Source organism: Marmota marmota, unplaced genomic scaffold, assembly GCF_001458135.2.
Source record: "Marmota marmota marmota unplaced genomic scaffold, marMar, whole genome shotgun sequence".
Taxonomy (NCBI): domain Eukaryota; kingdom Metazoa; phylum Chordata; class Mammalia; order Rodentia; family Sciuridae; genus Marmota; species Marmota marmota.
Window position 1 is genome coordinate 35,212,610 of NW_025999932.1, and position 19,295 is coordinate 35,231,904.

The window sequence follows — 19,295 nt, forward strand, 5'->3', positions numbered from 1 at the left end:
ATAAGATATGTAAAGTTCTATGTTACTTTTTATACTAAGATACAATTTAAATGTATTTTTAAGTTAATGAGAGCCTAATCTGTGTAAAGGTTTTATTGTAAAACACAAAAATACTTTGCTACTTTTCTACGAAAGGTTAAAAGCTTTCAGCTTTTCTTTAATTCATGTTTTAGGTGTGATATTACATTGTGTTAGCTAATATTCATGTAAACTTGAGCAACAATTTATGTAGGCCTTGTAAAATGATGTTTAAAAAGCAAAGATCAGCTTCAGAACTACAGTACTTAAGATTTATGAAGAGCCCCGCCTTACCTGAGATAAGGCTCTGTGTCCCATCTCACTGCATGTGAAAGTGACTATGAAAGAAGTAGACCAGATTTCAGTACATTTAAAGTTGTATCCAAATGTTGGTTTTTGTCACGATTACTAGGATCTCAAACAGGGGATTATAATGTATAACTCTGCCAAAATTCAAGGTAGCTATTACATGAACTAAATATATTTTTACTCTTGTTAATTAAAAAAAAAAAAAAAGACAGAATTTAGGACAAGGATCATTGAGACCATTTGGGAGCTAGTTACCACAACTGTGCCCAAAACCAAGTGGGAATTTCCCATCATTATATGCAGACCCATTTCACCACCCCCATACTGCACTGTGTTAATGACATCAATATCTTTATGTTATCTGGGCTCCAAATCTTGGGGTCATCTGTGAGTCTTTTCTCTCTCCAAATTCCAATTATCTGCTAAATACTCTGGACTCTTTCTCTTCCTTGAATTTGCTTAAATTTCTTTTGTCACATAGACTTGGGTCATTTGTCAATACCTTGGGTCCTCCAGCAGCTTTCTCATGGCTCCATTTTTCATATAGTACAGTTCTTTTAAAAAAATATTTTATTTTTTAGTTATAGTTGGACACAATACATTTATTTATTTATTTTTTAATGTGGTGCTGAGGATCAAACCCAGGGCCTTGCATGTGCTAGGCAAGTGCTCTACCTCTGAGCCACAATCCCAGCCTCTATAGTACAATTTTCATAATGCTAGAGCCACGCTCCCAAACTTCACTGGAAGTTATAAAGTCATAAAAGAAAAGGTGGCTGGGTTGACTCCATAAAAATATAAAACTTCTAGAGCTGGGATATAGCTCAGTGGTAGAGTGCTTACTTAGGATGTACAAGGCCTTGGGTTTGATCCCCAGTACCAGAAAAACAGAAAAACTTTTTTATAAAAATATTTATCAACTCATTTCATAGCATCTATCCAAATTGTTAGTATAATCACAAACTGTTTTTCTAGTGCAATACTAATTGTATTCATCATTTAACTATGTTCCATAAATAAGTAGAATGCTATTTTAGAACCCATTATTCTCATCTCCCCATATTTCTTTATGCTATCAGATTTGCCTGTGACACTGCTGTCATAGTATCAACACTGATTACAAAAAAATTGATTACATATTTCTTCCTGTCTGCTCTATTGTAGCTTTTTATTATTTCTTGTCTAGAGAAATTTACATTTCTTCTCATCTCTCCAGTACCTCACCACTCAATAACTCTAGGTCAGAATTTAAATTGCTTATTTTCTTACAGGTATCAAAAAACTAATATTTTCTCTTATCATTCTACTGTTATTAAACATGTTCTTTTTTATATATTGCTTCAAAAAAAAGTGTTGTATCTTGTCTCTCCACCATACCCCCCTTTATTTGGCAGTTCTGGGATTGAATTCAGGTCCCTGTGCATGCTGTATCTTTTCTTAATTATAAGGGTAAAAACATTCACTGTAGAAATTTTGAAAATAAGCAAAGAGGAAAATAAGAACTTTTAGAGGAAAACAAAGATAATTTATGACATCTTTCTTAATTGTTCACTATAAGCATTTTAAAAAATTTCTCTCCAAGCTGGGCTCGGTAGTGCATACCTGTAATTCCAGCTGCTAGGGAGGCTGAGGATCACAAGTTCAAGGCCAGTCTTGTCAGCTTAGCTTGCTGTATCAAAATGAAAAATAAAAAGGGCTAGTGATGTAGCTCGGTGTTTTTTTAAAAAATTTGTTTTGTTCTCCAGACTATTTTTAATGATTAAGTGGACTTTAGGGTTAGGAGTGTTGCTCAGAGGTTGAGCGAGTTTGTAGCACACACGGTCCTGGGTTCTATCCCTGTCACTCCAAACAATCAAATTTACAAGTCTGTATTATTAGAGTAATTTAAAAACCAGCAATAAAACACTGTATTAAAGAATTTTGTATAACTCCTGGGCACATTATTTATTTATTTACACTGCAAAAAGGTCATCTATTTACATAAGAGTGATTTCAAGACATTATGATTTTCTTTATAAACAGATGTAAGAACAGAAATTGTCCACTTTTGAAACTACATTTCAACCCTCCACTATTATTATAATCCACTGAATAGCCTGTATTGAGGCAGTTCTCCCCACCCCCATTTGATTTTCAAATGAATTTCCATCATTTCTTCTTCATCTGTGGCCCTGGCTTTTTTTATTCTTTTCTTTGGAAATTTTTCTAGAATTATTCAAAAATAGGAATAGTTTTAAATTTCATATTATGCATTATAAAATTACCTTTTCAGAAAGATTTTACCAATGTATGGACTTTTACCAGAAATATGAATGTCTATTTTGCTGGGTTTTTGGCCCATAGTGTTTGTTAACATTCTTTTCATCTTTGCCAATTTTGTTTTAGCTTTTATTCCTTTGATTCCTGAATGATGTATTTTTTCCTACTTTAAAATTTTTTTTGTATATGTAGATGGACAGAATGCCTTTATTTTATTTATTTTTATGTGGTACTAAGGATCAAACCCAGGGCCTCACACATGCATAGTCAAGTGCTCTGCCACCGAGCTACAGCCCCAGCCCCTATTTTTTCCTATTTATTGATCATATTTAATTCCTTTATTTTCTTTCTTTTTTGTGTATGTTGCTTTGCTGTTTTTGTCTTCTTTTTTTCTTTTGTTTTGGTGTGTGTGTGTGTGTGTGTGTGTGTGTGTGAGAGAGAGAGAGAGAGAGAGAGAGAGAGAGAGAGAGAATGTGTGTAAGCGCGTCACTAGGGATTGAACCCAGGGGGTGCTGTACAGGCAGTGCCATCAGACCATGCTGCTTTGCTGTTTTTCTATCAGGGTATTTGTCTTTTTAAAAAATAGAAATAGATGGGGAGGGGGACAACTTTTACTTACTTATTTTTGAAACAGGTTCTCATTATATTGCTCAGACTGATCTCAAAATCCTGGGTTCAAGTGATTCTCCTGCCTCAGCCTCCCCAGTACCTGGGACTAAAGGTGTGGTTCACCACACCTGGCTTCTGACTTTTAATACAGTAAAATTGCACCAGCAGTATTTATTTTCTTGATTATGTTTCCCATTGACAAATGTTGATTAAATATGGAACACTTTACTAATTCTAGAGATGTCATCTTCTCTACCTAGGAGATGGGTTTTAGAAGTGACATTAAAAACCAATTTCATCTTAGGAATTTAATGTAATTCATTTATTTTGGTGCTGGGGTTTGAACCCAGGGCCTCATGCATGCTTAGCATGCGCTATACCACTGAGCTACATTCCCAGCGCATCCTAGGGAATTTTAGGTGGGAGTACAGGAAGCAAAGTGGCACCCCTTTTCTCCACAGAAAAGCCCTCTTCACCATGCCTGATTTTAGGACTGTCAGCAAAAGAGTCTCTGAGGAAGAGTCCAATATAGATAAACTTCCTATTTTTGTGTAGCCCTATTTACTTGGCCACTGGCCGGGAAGATACCAGCACTCCAGGTGCTGAACACCCCCTTATTACTTTTTCACAAGCATATCCAGTATAGTACTTTGAAGAAATGTGCAAACAAGGCCTCTGGCCTTGAGCTGGGGTTTCACAGAGATGTCTACATTTTTAAGATAAGTTACAATTGGGCTCCATGGTAACAGCTGGCAGGGGGAGGAAAGAAAGGGGAGAAGAAGCTCTCCCCTTCTCAGGTGTTGTCCTTGAAGAGTTAACTTGCCCAGAAAAGGGAAAGAAAAAGCTGCTTTTATGTGAACTTCTGCAGACTGTGAACTTCTGAGCCCCTTCCCTTACTTGCTGGGTATAAAACTCTGAAACTCCCTGAACTTGGGGTTCAGGGGATTAATTGATTACAGCAAAAACTGTGCCCTCTGAACCTGGCTGTAGCCAAATAAAACTGTTTCCTGCTATCTTCGGTGCCTTGCCTCTGTCCCTACAACAGAAGCATGCTCCTGAAAGTAAGTTATCTTCACAGATAACTCTTGTTATCTTGTCTCTTAATATAATTTAGATGCCTATCCAAGACAAAGAAGCTTCAAAGAAAGAAGTGATTCTTTTGGCCAAGATGAAACATCCCAACATTGTAACCTTCTTTAGTTCATTTCAAGGTGAGATTTTTCTAATATTCTTAAGTATAGACATGTTGACTTATAAAAGATGTTCCTGAGACTTGTGTATACATTAATTTTTATAAATGGACTAATTTTCCCATTTACTTAAATTGCAGTTTGAGATGTTATCTTCTAGTGGGTTTCTGTAGACAGCTTTCTTCTGTTTTATTAAGTCTTCCCCTCTCATCTTAATCTCACTCCCCAAAGTAGTCGACGATTGGCATATTAGATTTGCAGCAGTAACAACTCCCGAGTTTCCATGGCCCATGCTATAAACACCTGTTTATCACTCACATTATGTGCTGGCTGTGGGCAAGCTGTGGTCTGAACTTTGGGTTCCGGGCTGAAGGGACAACCTAGACAGAGCATACTCTTTTCTTAGCAAGAGGAAAGAGGAAGACACGGAGCACCACACTATCATGCCCACTAGGATATGTGTGTAAGGGGGTATACTCTGCTTTCAGGAGGCCCTGAGTGTCCCAGGGCAACAGGGCTGTGTAATCCTTTCATAGAGAGTCAGCAAACAGCCAGAAGACAGCCAAGCGAACTGCCCATTAGAGGCGAAGAACTTTGAGGAAGGAATTCCCTCCCCTGCACAGCTTGAATTTATCTATTCTGCCTCCATCCATCACTCTTACAAAGGTTAAAAAGAAAAATAAGAGAGTCCTGGTCAAAGACCATTTATTCAGTTAGTATCCATTAACTGAATGCTTACTTAAGCTTAATTCCATATATCAGGAATACAGCAGTGTACAAAACACAAAACCCCTGTCCTCATGAAGTTTACATTAAAATGGGAAGAGAGAGACAGTACACCAGTATAGGGTGTGTCAGGTGTTTATAGGCTGTGGCAGGGCCATATATGCCCATAGTTCACCAAGGTTGGGGTGGTCCTCAGCCCAGCCCCCAGTACTGAGCTATTTTAATTTGTGTGTAAGTAGTTAACCTAGATATTGTCAAGCATAATCCAGTGGTTAAAAAAATTAATAAATAAATACACCCACTCTTTCTTGAGTTTTTAATTCCGTGCAGGGTACTGTGCTCCTTCCTGATTAAACCCCCTGGATTCAAAGTACTTCTGTGCATCTGGTCCTTTAACTATGGGTTTATAAAGGATCTCCTAGGATTTTTCTGAAGACTTCCTGGGAACAAAGCAGTACATGGGGGCAGGCAGTGAATTTTTTTTTTTTTTTATAGTCCTGAGGGTTGCACTAGAGCCTCAAACGTGATAGGCAAATGTTCTTCCACTGAGCTACACCCTAGCCCTGAACAACTATGAAGGACAGCCAATGAATAAAGTCTCCTGCATTCCTGTGCATTGATTCCTAACAACTCCATAAGACCATCTTTCTTTTCCTAATTTTTTTTGTTATTATTGTGACTTTCTTTATGTAGGTCACTTCTGCTCATCCCTAGGCCTTCCCTGAACTCATAAGTCAAACTATAACCCTTTGCTGATCTTCCACAGCACTTTTTTTTAACTTATGTATGCATATCTACATATACAGAATTACAGATTTATTTAGCATTTGTTTTCCTTCAGACAGCACCCGCGAGCTGGGGCTGAAGCTCAGTGGTAGAGCACTTGCTTAGCCTGTATGGAGCCCTGGGTTTGATCCCTAGCACTGTACACACACATAATGCAGGCAGAAAACTTAACGAATCTGGGGGGCTTCTGTCTTTTTTGCTCACCTCTTTGTTCCTCAGCATGTGGCATGTAGTAGTTGCTCAATATGTATTTGCTGAATAAGCAAATGAACTGGACCTTTTCAATAGACCACAGTATATCTTTACCCCATGCAAAATGTATTTTTAAGGAAAGTTTACAATACTGTTACAAAACCAAGGTCATTCTTACACTATAAATAATCTCTGCTGAGTTTGTTTCTAGTGTTAATTTAAATTTCCTTAGGACTTTTTTTTTCGTTTTATTTTGTTAAGTAGAGCATCTCTGTGCTGGAAAAAATGGGAGCTATTAGAATGCCTATGAGTTTGCTTGGCAGATTGTTGATACTAGACACATCAAACTTTTTCAAAAGCTTCAGAGGTCCTTGTTGCCCCTGACTGAGAGAGTGTGTGAAAGCAGGTTTTGTTTATCCTAAGACAGCTTATCTCTGAACATTAGATCCATGGCTCTAATGTTTGTCTATGAAAAAATATGAGGTTTTTATGGGTTTGAATTAACTTAAGAAGAATGTATACTGATGTTTTCCTAAGTCTAATTTAACTGCATTTAAATTCCACCAATAAATATTCATTAACTTTCCTTTTAAATTTTTTATTTTTTATTTGTTCTTTTTAGGTACATGACAGTAGAGTGTATTTTTACGTATCGTACATACATGGAGTATAACTTCCCATTTTTGTGGTTGCACATGATGTGGAGTTACACTGGAGGTGTGTTCTTACATGAACATAGGAAAGTTATGTCTGATTCGTTCTACTGTCTCTTCCATTCCCAATCTCCCTCTCTTCCCTTCATTCCCCTTATCTAATCATGTGAACTTCTATCCCACCCCCCTACTGCCCACTTATTGTGTGTTAGCATCCACATATCAGAGAGAACATTCAGTCTTGTTTTTTTGGGATTGGATTATTGCACTTAGCATGATAGTCTCCACCTCCATCTATTTACTGGCAAATGCTGTAATTTCATTCTTCTTTATAGTTGAGTAATAGTCCACTGTGTATATATGCCACATTTTCTTTATCCATTCATCTATTGAAGGGCACCTAGGTTGGTTCCATAGCTTGGCTATTGTGACTTTAGCTGCTATAAATATTGATGTGGCTGTGTCACTGTAGTATGCTGATTTTAAGTCCTTTGGGTATATACTGAGGAATGGCATAACTTATTAACTATCTCTAGGCAAGTTCTAGGACTTGGAGATCAATCAGTGAACAAAACACACAAAAATTCCTGCACTGTTGTATATTTTTACTATTGTTGCATAACAAGGAACCATACATTTCATGGCTTAAAACAGTAGCCATTTATTAACTGACTCTATGTCCTTCTCTCTTTGTATTCCCTGATGTATCTCTTAATTTTTATGGGTCAGAAGTCTCTTTCATGTGCTAATTACTGTATTAGATACAAGGAATACAAAAGAATAATATGTGGGCTTTGTCTTCAGAGAGCCCACAAACTAGTAAGAGAAACTAACAAGTTAGTAAAAGCCTTTTTTTTTCTCCTTCCTAAGAAGATCCCGGCTGGTTGACTGGCTAATGAAAAAATTAAATTAGGAAATGATATGTCTTAGACTCTTCTGTCCACTATAACAAAATACTAGGTAGTTTTCAAACAGACTTGTATTGCTGACAGTTCTCTAGGCCAAGATCAAGTCTAAGATCAAGGTATCGGCAGTATCTGATAGGGTCTGACGACAGTTTACTTTCTGGTTCATAGATGGTAACTTCTTTCTGTGTCCTCAACATGGTGGAAGGGGAGAGTTCTCCCTTGGGCCTCTTTTATAAGGGCACTTGTCACATTCATGTGGGTGCCACCCTCATGGCCTGATACCTCCTGAAAGCCCTACCTCTTAATACTATTACCTTGGGGGTTAGGATTTCAACATAGATTTTGTGGGATACAAACATGTAGACCAAGAAATATATTTTAAAATAATTTACTAACCTTTTGATGTAAGGCAAAGACCTGGTTTTTTCTTATTCCTTATATAACCTATATCCCTCATCTGGAATCTTCAGTTTCCTTTCTTTAACATGCAATAAGAATTTGTATGTAATCTGGGTCTACAATCCTTTTAGAGCTTTTCCCATTTTATTTTACCTGTCCCATCCAACATTGAGGTCAACATCTTAATTTTTTTTTTTAGCAGCTCATGAATTCCTCCAAAATCATTCAAAGATGCTTTTATAGAAATAATCACATCTTTTTTATATTGTATCTGTCTTGGTGAGAATCAGTTTGATTGGCGGGAGCACAGGGACTTGGATGTCCTTGACAGCCCAGGAGCCACTGGTGGTGATCTTAGGTGGCCAACAGCAATGGTGAGCATTCAGTGGTCTAGCGAGTAGGTTAGGCAGAGTTCAGTCAGAAGAATTTCTATTGTGTCAACAGTATGATTGAACAATTTTATATAAACACAAGTTTATATCCAAATTCAAGAAAGGGCTATTAATTCTTCCTGGAATGTTGGGAAAGACAGCTGCTATTTTTACAGCAGATTTCTAATCTCTTATGGGATTATAGTAAATAATAATAGTTAACATATATTGACCTCTTATTGAGTGTGTTGTTCTAAGCATCTGGTATTAACTCATTTAAATCCTTCCAACAACCTTAAGAGGAAGTTTCTATTCTATAATTTCCATTTCACAGATGAGTTAATAAGGCACAGAGAAATCAATTTACCCAGAGTCACAGAGCTAAGAAATATAAGTGGTGAAGTGAGATTAGAACGCAGTCTGGCAGGGTAAGGTAGTGCACATCTGTAATCCCAGCAACTGGAGAAGCTGGGACAGGAGGATCACAAGTTCAAGACCAGCTTCACTAACTTCACAAAACCCTAACTCAAAATAAAATAAAAAGATCTGGGGATGTAGCTCAGTGGTGGAATGTTTGTGCATTCAATCCCCAGAACTGAACAAATGAACAAACAAAAATAATTCAGACCATCTTGATTTCATAGCCAAAAGTTTAGTTTAGTTTTGTTTTGTTTGGCTATTAGTTGTACTTCTTTTTTAATTTGTTCTAATTGATTATGCATGACAGCAGAATGCAATTCAATTTATTGTACACAAATGGAGCACAACTTTTCATTTCTCTGGTGGTACACCATGTAGAGTTGCACCATTTGTGCAATCACACAAGTACCTAGAGTTATGATGACCTTCTCATTCTACCATCTTTCCTACCCCCATATCCCCTCCCTTTCTCTCCCTCCCCTCTGTCCAGTCCAAAGTTCCTCCATTCTTTCCCAGCAACCCCATTGTTGATCAGCATCCACATATCAGAGAAAACATTTAGCCTTTGGTTTTTTGGGACTGGCTTATTTTACTCAGCATGATAGTCTCCATTTCCATCCATTTACCAACAAATGTCATAATTTTATTCTTTTTTAATGCTGAGTAATATTCCATTGTGTATATGTACCACAGTTTCTTTATGCATTCATCTATTGAAGGGTATCTAGGTTGGTTCCACAGTTTAGCTATTGTGAATTGTGCTACTATAAACATTGATTTGGCTCTGTAGTATGCTGATTTTAAGTGAGATGAAATCTTAAGAGTAGTTTTGATTTGCATTTCTCTAATTGCTAGATATGATGAACATTTTTTTTATATATTTGTTGATTATTTGAATACCTTCTGCTGAGAAGAGTCTCACAGCCAGAGTTTTAAAATTGTATTCTGCATTTTTCTGTTATATTTCTCTACCTTCTAGAATTTGAAGGGCAAATTAATGTTGAATATCTAACATTTTCTAGCACCAAATGATGACCTTTTTTACAGAAAACAGCAGATTATTTATCGTAATGGAATATTGTGATGGAGGGGATCTTGCAAAAAGGATCCTCAGGCAGCGGGGAGTGCTATTTAGTGAAGATCAGGTAAAGAGCATTTCTAATTTGCCTTTTAATTTATATGTGTGTGTGAGGGTATTAAACATATAAAGTCAGAGTAGCATATCTGGGCTGGGGTTGTGGTTCAACGATAGTGCTCTTGCCTAACATGCATGAGGCATTGGGTTCGATTCCAGGTACCACATAAAAATAAAGAAAATAAATAGCAGACCATGTTTATATGAAGCATGGCTTTTGCTAGAGAAATTCAAAATAGTGGATGCATATTCTTAGTAGATTTAGTCCCAGAACATGTTTGTAATTGAACTGAAATTGAATTTCTTCTTGAGAATTAAAGAGAAGACAATCTCTTTGGATGATCTATATAGGATGCCTCTAAGATAAGACTTTATGGTTTAAAAAATGTATGAATGTTGATGTTGATATTCGTTAGCCATTTTAAATGTTCATATTCATAGCTTTACTCTCTTTTCTTTTACCATGTGGTTCTCTTAAAGTAGCTTCCCACTTTTCTAAGGGAGACAGGGGATTTTCTTAACAATGCCTGTTCAGTTTCATTAGTTTTTAATTTATATATATTTTTTTCTTTTGTGGTGCTAGGAATCCAACTTGTGCATACTAGACAAGTGCTCTACCACTGAGCTAAGCCCCCAACCCTAGTTTTATTGGTTAGGGAAAGAGAAAAGGTGAAGAATAATGGCCTTAGTTCCCATTTTCTCTTTTCGCAAATACATTTTTCTTCTATATGTCAAGCCTCCTTTGGGACCCTCCTGGGAGTTGTACTCATAAAGGACACAAGTATGTGTGTGTGGAGGGGAATCAAAATTAGGGCTTGTGTGGCTGATGGGTAAGGCCATTGTCTCAAGCAGTATACAGGAATGGCTCATCATTTTTCTTTTGGCCATTTGTTTCTTTATTCTATTTTAGCATTTAAGAGCATCATGCCCATGTAATTTTTTCCTAAAGTTGAAAATTTTGAACTTCTGAATATTTTGAATGTTGAATATTTTAAATCATTATCTTCAATCTCTGTAAATTTAATCAAGCATTCTTCCTACACTCATTTACATTATATATTAAATTCTGTATTTATGGAAGTCCTCCTTTCTTCTTATCTAGGTATTATTTGGGCACATTTTATAAAAATGCTTTTCAGGACAAAATTTTGAATTGCATTTCCTTTTGTTAGGAAAGAACTAAAATGACCACGGAATCTTAACGCCTGGAATTTAGCCATTTTTCTTTTATTATTTTCTTCTTTCTATATAATTTGGCAGAGAACCATTGAAATTTTAGAATAATTTAAATGAATCTCTATAGGAACAGAACACATTTTAATAAAGAGGCTCATGGCCAACTAAGATAAAATTATGACCAAAATATAATTGAGTTTTTTGATTGTTGTTGTTTTTGTTTTATTTATTTATTGATTGATTGATTGATTGATTGCAGTGTTGGGGATTGAACTCAGGGCTTCCCTCCCCTGCTCATTTGTCTTCTTCTGTTGTGGAATTCCTGTGATACCAGTGATGTTTGGATTCCCTTTCTGGGCCTCTATGTTTCTAGCTGTAAGAGAAAAACAATATGATAAGATAATATTTATTAGCTCCTCTCCTATAAACACACACACAAAAATATTATTTCTCTCTCTTTACGTGTTATAATGAGGGCATTTCAATGGCTACCAGGCTAGCCAATAGTTGCGTATTATGTTTGCCTCCACAGATCCTGGGTTGGTTTATACAGATTTCTCTTGGACTAAAACATATTCACGACAGGAAGATATTACACAGGGACATAAAATCGCAGGTAACAGCTCAGAGAGAAGGCTCAGACAGTATGAGTCTTGTCTTTTCTTGAAATATCTCAAACAGTGTAACATTTTCCCATTTTTAGAACATTTTTCTTAGCAAGAATGGAATGGTTGCAAAACTTGGGGACTTTGGTATAGCAAGAGTCCTGAATAAGTAAGTACTTTTAAAAATAATTTTTCTTTCTACCCAAGTGTCATGAATTAGGAAACTATTAAGAACATGGTTGTCTAAATAATTTTAGATAACTTTATATAAATGCATTAAATCCATTCAGATATCAGTAATTAAAATTCCCAAGATTAATTGTGGCATCATTGAATGATGGTGGTGGTGTTGTATTGTATGGTCCAAGTTTATGAAATGTGAGACTTGACTGTCACAGGCATCAAACTAGTAAGAATTGGGTGGAAACAGGCAGGTTTACACTTGCTAGGGAAATGTACTGTGAACTCTTTTGGAAGACCATTTGGTGGTAATATAAATCAAGAGATTTAACGATGTCAATTTTTTTGAAATTTGAAATAATTTAAATAATAGTTTACTAATAATTGGGAAATTATAAAATCAAATAACATGTGGCATAACCATGTACCTAATTTTTAAATTTTTTTTCTGTGCTAGGGATGAAACCTAGGGCCTTGTGCATGCTAGGCAAGTGCTCTACCACTGAGCCACATCCCCAGCCCCAGGATATGGTTTAAAAAGATACCCCCCCCCAACACACACAATGTAAACTTGGGGAGGGGGTGAATTATAAGTTTAAAAATCTACTAATTTTATTACTCTATTACCAATGTATGGTGTTTTGCTTTCTTCTAATGTTTGTAGGTATCAAATTTTGTGATCCATTTTTATACCTTTTCTCTCATGTCTATATCTTAAACCTTTCTTACTCCAATAATCAACCACACTACTTTTATTTAATATAATTTACTAGTTCCATGGAACTTGCCCGGACTTGTGTTGGAACACCTTACTACCTGTCCCCAGAGATCTGTCAGAGTAAACCGTACAACAATAAAACGTGAGTTGCTGGCTGTTGGTTTGAAAGTGTCAGTAAAATCTGATGAATGATAATGAATTAAGATTCCAGAAACTAAAGCTCTAATCTCCTCTCTCTTTCTTCTGGTACTTTTGTAATTTCATTTTCTCCAGGTGGGAAATGGAATTCCCAGTGACTGTCTGACCAATGTTCCCTGGATCTTTCAAACTTATTTAGAATAAATTCATTCCGCTTCATTTAAAGATACAAGTGATATGGAGAATAACATTGGAAATTGCAGTCACTGGGGTCTCCATCTTTGTATTTTATTTACTTCTTTTGTTTTTTCGGTGTGATGATGATGGGATTGCACTCAGGGCCTCGAGTATGCAAAGCTCATGCTGTACCCTGAGTAATTGCCCAGTCCTATTTTATTTATCTTGTACTCATCCTATTTTGTGAAATGAAGTGTTACCTGATTTTAGAATAAAAAAGAAACCTAATTGATATCTTTAAGCTAAATTGTAATTTTGTCCTTTGCCAATGCATATAGCAATAAAAGATGAAGGTGTAGTTTTTACCTCCAGGTAAGAGAAAGAAAAAAATTTCATTTTTCAAAGCTGCTGCCACTGGACCAGCTGGACTAGAAGCAAGACCAAGTTCCCACTGGGGGTTAATTGTCTCATTTGTTTAAGAAAATGCCAGTGGGTATTTATTGGGCTTTGAAAGAAACAAATGGAAGGCAAAGCCTAGAAGATAGAACTTTATACAAAGAATAATAGACATTTCTCTGCATAATAAAATAGTAGACATTTTTTGTGCTTGTTTGTGTTTGAGGCTGAGAATCTAATCCAAGGTCCTGCCCTTGTCCATTCTACCACTGAGTTTTACACCCTACTAGGTGTTGGTTGTCAGTTTGCTTTAATGTCTGGCCCCAGGGAGTTTGGCTGCAGGTTGTACAGTACTGCGGGTAGGGTCATGCCTGGTGGAAGGTAGGGAGTGGGGAGCAGAGCTTCACACTGCCTGGTAAGGATTGTCCCCAGCGTGGTTTTGTTTCCTTGTACTGCTTCTTAAGAGTTTGAGTCAACATTGAAATATTGAGAGACTTTAAAACATGCAGATTTGGTTTTTCTGAAAATTGGAAGATTTTAATTATCTGGGTGGCCACTGGCCCCTTTAGATCTGTGAACCAGCCCCTGGATCACCATAGCCCTCACCACACAGAGGATGGCACAACATGCCAATGGCCGCGCCCAGCCCCCAGGCAGCTCCCTTACTGGCCTGAGTCCTGCAGGCAGGTGACATTAGCACACTGGCCACAGAGGGTGCTTTGGAAACAGAAGAGAAGTTTGGGGCCCAAGGAATACCTCATAAACACAAAATCTGTGTGGTGAGAAAGGGTCTCTGAGTTCCTTGAAACTCTAGAAAATATTTCAGATTTGTTTCCTGCCAATTCTGTGCCCATTCTCTATTTTATTTAAAGCTTTGGTATAAGTCTCTCTTTGTCTCACCTGTTAAACACACACACACACACACACACACACACACACACACAGAGTTATTGGTAGTAGTGGAAATATTTACCTCTATCTGTGTATCTGACTCCTGTCTAATTATCTGTTTATCTCTATTTTTAAACAGGAAAAAGAAATCACAAGAATTATTACATGCCCTAAGCCATGGGAGTTCTTTTTTTTTTTGGTTGTTGTAGTTGGGAGGATTGGTGCTGGGGATTGAACCCTTGGGCCTCTACACATGCTCAGTACATGCTGTGCTACTGAGCTACACCCACAGCCAACCCTCCCTGGCCTCACCACATGGACTGAACCCAGGGGTGATCTACTGCTTCATCCCTATCCCTTTTCATTTTTTATTTTGAGACAGGGTCTCACTAAGTTGCTGGGGCTAGCCTCAAACTTGTGATCCTCCTGCCTCAGCCTCTGAAGTCATTAAGATTTCAAGCTTTTGCCACCTCCCCCGACTAGCTTCTACCTCTCTTTAATGAATCCTAGTTTTGGGTCTTTGACAATCCCCTTGACATTTCATTATATGTTCTTTTCACTTTCAGATTTAATTTTGCTTTTTATTCTATAACATAGTTCCTTCTTAAACTGATCAACCTATCAGCATTTACCAACAGGGGCTGGGGTTGCAGCTCAGTCGTGCAGCACCTGTCCTACATTCCTGAGGCCCTGGATTTGAACCTGAACATTACAAAAAATAAAATAAGTGCAAAGTTGGTGAAAAGCAAAGCTTGGGTCCTAGCCAGATGCTATGTTCATCACTTACTATGACTTTAGTTCTATCAAGAGCTTTGAGTAGAATATACCCTTCAAAATCAACCATATTTCATCTTTTGAGTAAAGACAAATCCATATTTGAGTACTGCCTCTCTCTTTCTCTTCCAAATTGCCAAAAATTCCATGACACGTTTTCTTTGGACACATGAAGTTGAAGTGAACATTGAGCCATCTCATTGTAGCTAAGTTTGTATACCTTTTGCCTGTTGGGATTCTGACTAATTACAATAGTTTTTATTTTACTTCTTAGAATTGATATTGTATCTCAAAGCTTTTGTAAAAACTGATAAAACAGAGCTGCATATATGCAAGGCACTGTAAGGGTGAGAGCTTTCAGTAAAAATGATGAATATTTTCTTGGCATGTAAACTCTTGTCTTTCCTAGGGATATTTGGTCCCTTGGCTGTGTCTTATATGAGCTCTGCACACTCAAGCATCCAGTAAGTATGTTAATCATCAAATTTGTGTTGAACTATTGAAATAATGTAAATGAAATTAACTTCTGAGAGAAAAAGGTTAACATTTGGTTTCATTAGATTTTTTAAAAAATATATATTTTGTTTTAGTTGTAGTTGGACACAATACCTTTATTTTATTTTTATGTGGTGCTGAGGATCGAACCCAGTGCCCCACATGTGCTAGGTGAGCGCTCTACCGCTGAGCCACAACCCCAGTCCCTAGATTCTTAAAAATTATATGGATAGCTGGGCATAGTGGCATTTGCCTGTGGTCCTAGTTACTAAGAAGGCTGAGGCAGGAGGAACATTTGAGCCTAGGAGTTTGAGACTAGCCTGGGCAACATAGACCCAGTCTCAAATTGCCAGCAAGCAAACTATTTTTATATATAGTCCAAGTTGGAGGATAGTTATATATTCATTAAAAATAAGTTGTGTGTGAATGTACATACATATACACACACATATATACCCACCTGTGTGTGTGTGTGTGTGTGTGTGTGTGTGTATGTGTGTATACCAAAGGAAAAGGCACATGGGACAGAGTCTGTAGGAAACCAGGCCTGAGCTTCAAAGGGTCTTCTTCCAGTTGTCACCCAGGAGGTACCAAGTCCTCCAGCAACAAGTTACAGGGAGTGTGAATTATTATCTACAAGGGAAGCTCATTCGTGTGGGAGACCAACCTTGTGCGCGACTGAGTTAACTCCCCTGCTGGGCGATGTGGCGTCAGGCACCCATGCTGCTAGACTGCCCCGCTCTTCTAGGGTTCCAGTGACTGTGTCTTCATGCCTAGGCGTGGCTTCCTACAGCCCCATAGTTGAAGCTATGCTCACCTGTTCCTTTGCAATATGACCCCATGCCCTGTTTAGGATAGAATGTTCCATGGAAGTGCCTTGTGTGTGTCCCCTTCTCTTACTGAGCCCTTGGGTGTGGCCTACCCAGGTGTCAGTCAACCTGCTGACAGTGGACATCATGAAGATAGACTCAGCCCCCTGAAACCTGACCCCTTGACTCATTTGAATAGCTTCTCCTCAATAAAAGGGGTCAGCGCTGCTCTCTCTCTCTCTTCCTGCAGACCCTTAAGGTCAGAGGAGCACAAGCATTAATAATGTGACAAAGCAGAGAGACACAGATAGATGAAGAGGAGAGCAGTGCTAAGACTCAGGGCATGATCCCTCATAGAGAACTGGCCCTTAGTTGCTGTTACTTAAATCTGGTCCATAACTGCCATCCATATGGATGCAGGAGAACCCGTTATTCCAACACTGTCTTTTTCTTAAAAGATACTTCCAGACAGCCTCTTTACCATAGAATCCATATATAATTGACCATTACAGTCAGTACAATTAATCTAGTTATATGAGTGGAACTTCTAGTCTACACTGTAAGGCACTTTAAATGTGGACCTGGGAAATGCGTCCATACAAGTCTTTTCATAATCTTACCTACAAGCTTGTGAAGCTGCATGATTGTAAACTCTATAGCTGTAAATTTACCTTTCTGTGCCAGGTTTCTCAGTCATTATCATGATGACTGGTTTAAACTCTCCTTTGATAGCTAATTTAATTTACTGAATTGTATTGGCACATTAGGTACCCAGTACCCTGGATTTCACTGGAGACTGGTCACATAGATGCCATCTCTCCTTGACATACACCAAATTTCTAGACTCCAGAAACAAACCAGATGTTCAACATAAACTATATCATTTACACAAATAGCTTAGGCAAAGAAAACCACTCTTAAGTTTCCAGGAATAGTGGGAATTCTCAAATCGAGTAGTTCCCAGACATCAGTTGAGGGCCAGCATTGAAGGCAGGCCTTTCTAAGAATGGCCTACTGTCAACTCCTTCTAGGCAGCCATTGTCGTTATCGTATTTGTCAAAGGTCACACACTGATTGTCTAACCAAAATCTGTACCTTCATTAGCACACCACAATGTTGAACTCTATGGTGATGTATAAATAACTGAGGTGTTCATATGGTAGAAGATTTTCTGATTTATGATGAGTTTTTGAGGAGACAAGGAAATGTTGGTATTATATTAATTTTTAAAAAGCAAGAAGTAAAATTTCGTATCCGTATGACCTCAACTCTGTAAAATAAACATTATTTTTTGAACAACTAGAAGGAAATACACCTCTAGGTGGAGAAATTATACCTATTTGCTTGACTAATTATGATTTCCTATGCCTTTTCACTTTTTGTGTTTTGTTTTGTTTTTGTTTTTTGGTAAAAGGGATTGAATCCAGGGTGCTTAACCATCAAGCCACATCCCCAGCTCTTATAATATATATATTATTTTGGGACAGAGTCACACTAACTTGCTTAGGGGCCTTGCCAAATTTCAGCAGCTGGCTTTGAATTCGTGATCCTCCTGCCTCAGCCTCCCGAGCCGTTGGCATTATGTGTGTGTGTGCTACTATGCTTAGCTCCTATCTTTTTTTTTTAAACTTTTTTATACTCTATTTGATTAGTTTACTTTTTTATGTGATGCTGAGGATCAAACCCAGTGTCTCACATGTGCTAGGCAAGCGCTCTGCCAATGAGCCACAACCCCAGCCCCCTTTCCATTTTTTATGAGCAAATATTATTTTTAGAATAAGAAAAAATTTAAAGAAAACTTTTTTAGTTAAAAAGTTGAAATAGGGGCTGGTACATAGCTCAGTGGTAGAGTGCATGCTCAGCATGCATAGGACCTGAGTTCAATTCTCAATACCAAACCCAAACAAACTAAACCTCAGAAATTAAAACTAGCTGGGCACAGTGGTGCACGCCTGTAATCTCAGCAGCTTGGGAGGTTGAGGCAGGAGGATCGAAAGTTCAAAGCCAGCCTCTGCAATTTAGCAAAGTGCTAAGCAACTCAGTGAGACCCTGTCTCTAAATAAAATACAAAATAGCGCTGGGGATGTGGCTCAGTGGTGAAATGCCCCTGAGTTCAATCCCCAATCCCCCCCCCACCAAAAAAAAAAAAAAAGAATAAAAAGGGCTGGGGGTCCTGAGGGCTTGCCTAGCATGCTTGAGGTGCTGGGTTCTAACCCCAGCACCATGAAAAATAAATAAAAACCATTATTTTTATTTCTTGGGATATTTATTACTTTAACACAAGATGACTCTTCTCTGACAGCATTGTTACCCTTGTCCTTTCAGTTCGAGGGCAGCAACCTGCACCAGCTGGTTCTGAAGATTTGTCAAGCGCATTTTGCCCCCATATCACCTAGGTTTTCTCGTGACCTGCGGTCCTTGATCCCTCAGCTCTTTAAAGTTTCTCCTCAGGATCGACCATCTATTAATTCCATCTTGAAAAGGCCCTTTTTAGAGAATCTGATTGCCAAATACTTGACCCCTGAGGTGAGTTTTGAGGTGATTCTGTTTGTGTTGGGCAGAGATTTGAGTTGGCGGTTTCCTTGACACTTGTATTGTATTTTAGGTCATTCAGGAAGAATTCAATCATATGCTCAGATGCAGAGCAAGATCATCTGCCTCCCCACCTGCTGGAAAGATGGTCCAGGGTAAGAATGATTTACCATGCAATCAAAGAGCGTTTATGGCCAGCGCGGTGCCACACTTCTGTAATCCCAGTGGCTTGGGAGGCTGAGGCAGGAGGATCTCTAATACAAAAGTCAGCCTCAGCAAAGGCAAGGCTGCCAAGCATCTCAGTGAGATCCTGTCTCTAAATAAAATACAAAATAGGGCTGGGGATGTGGCTCAGTGGTTGAGTGCCCCTGGGTTCAAGCCTCAGTACACCAAAAAAAAAAAAAAAAGGAAAGAAAGAAAAGAAAAGAA

General features: G+C 38.0%; 1 protein-coding gene across 3 annotated transcripts in view; it reads left to right on the top strand.

Annotated features, from left to right (window-relative positions):
• Nek5 (NIMA related kinase 5) overlaps positions 1 to 19,295 on the top strand; it is a 64,262-nt gene that overhangs the window by 5,895 nt on the left and 39,072 nt on the right. For 2 of the 3 annotated variants that reach the window (XM_048800889.1, XM_048800890.1), the window contains 8 exons: positions 4,310 to 4,406; positions 9,888 to 9,985; positions 11,684 to 11,767; positions 11,855 to 11,925; positions 12,710 to 12,796; positions 15,440 to 15,494; positions 18,660 to 18,860; positions 18,940 to 19,021. In XM_048800889.1, coding sequence (XP_048656846.1) covers positions 4,310 to 4,406; positions 9,888 to 9,985; positions 11,684 to 11,767; positions 11,855 to 11,925; positions 12,710 to 12,796; positions 15,440 to 15,494; positions 18,660 to 18,860; positions 18,940 to 19,021 — 775 coding nt within the window. The remainder of the gene's footprint in view (positions 1 to 4,309; positions 4,407 to 9,887; positions 9,986 to 11,683; positions 11,768 to 11,854; positions 11,926 to 12,709; positions 12,797 to 15,439; positions 15,495 to 18,659; positions 18,861 to 18,939; positions 19,022 to 19,295) is intronic. The other variant, XM_048800891.1, reaches the window with a different exon arrangement.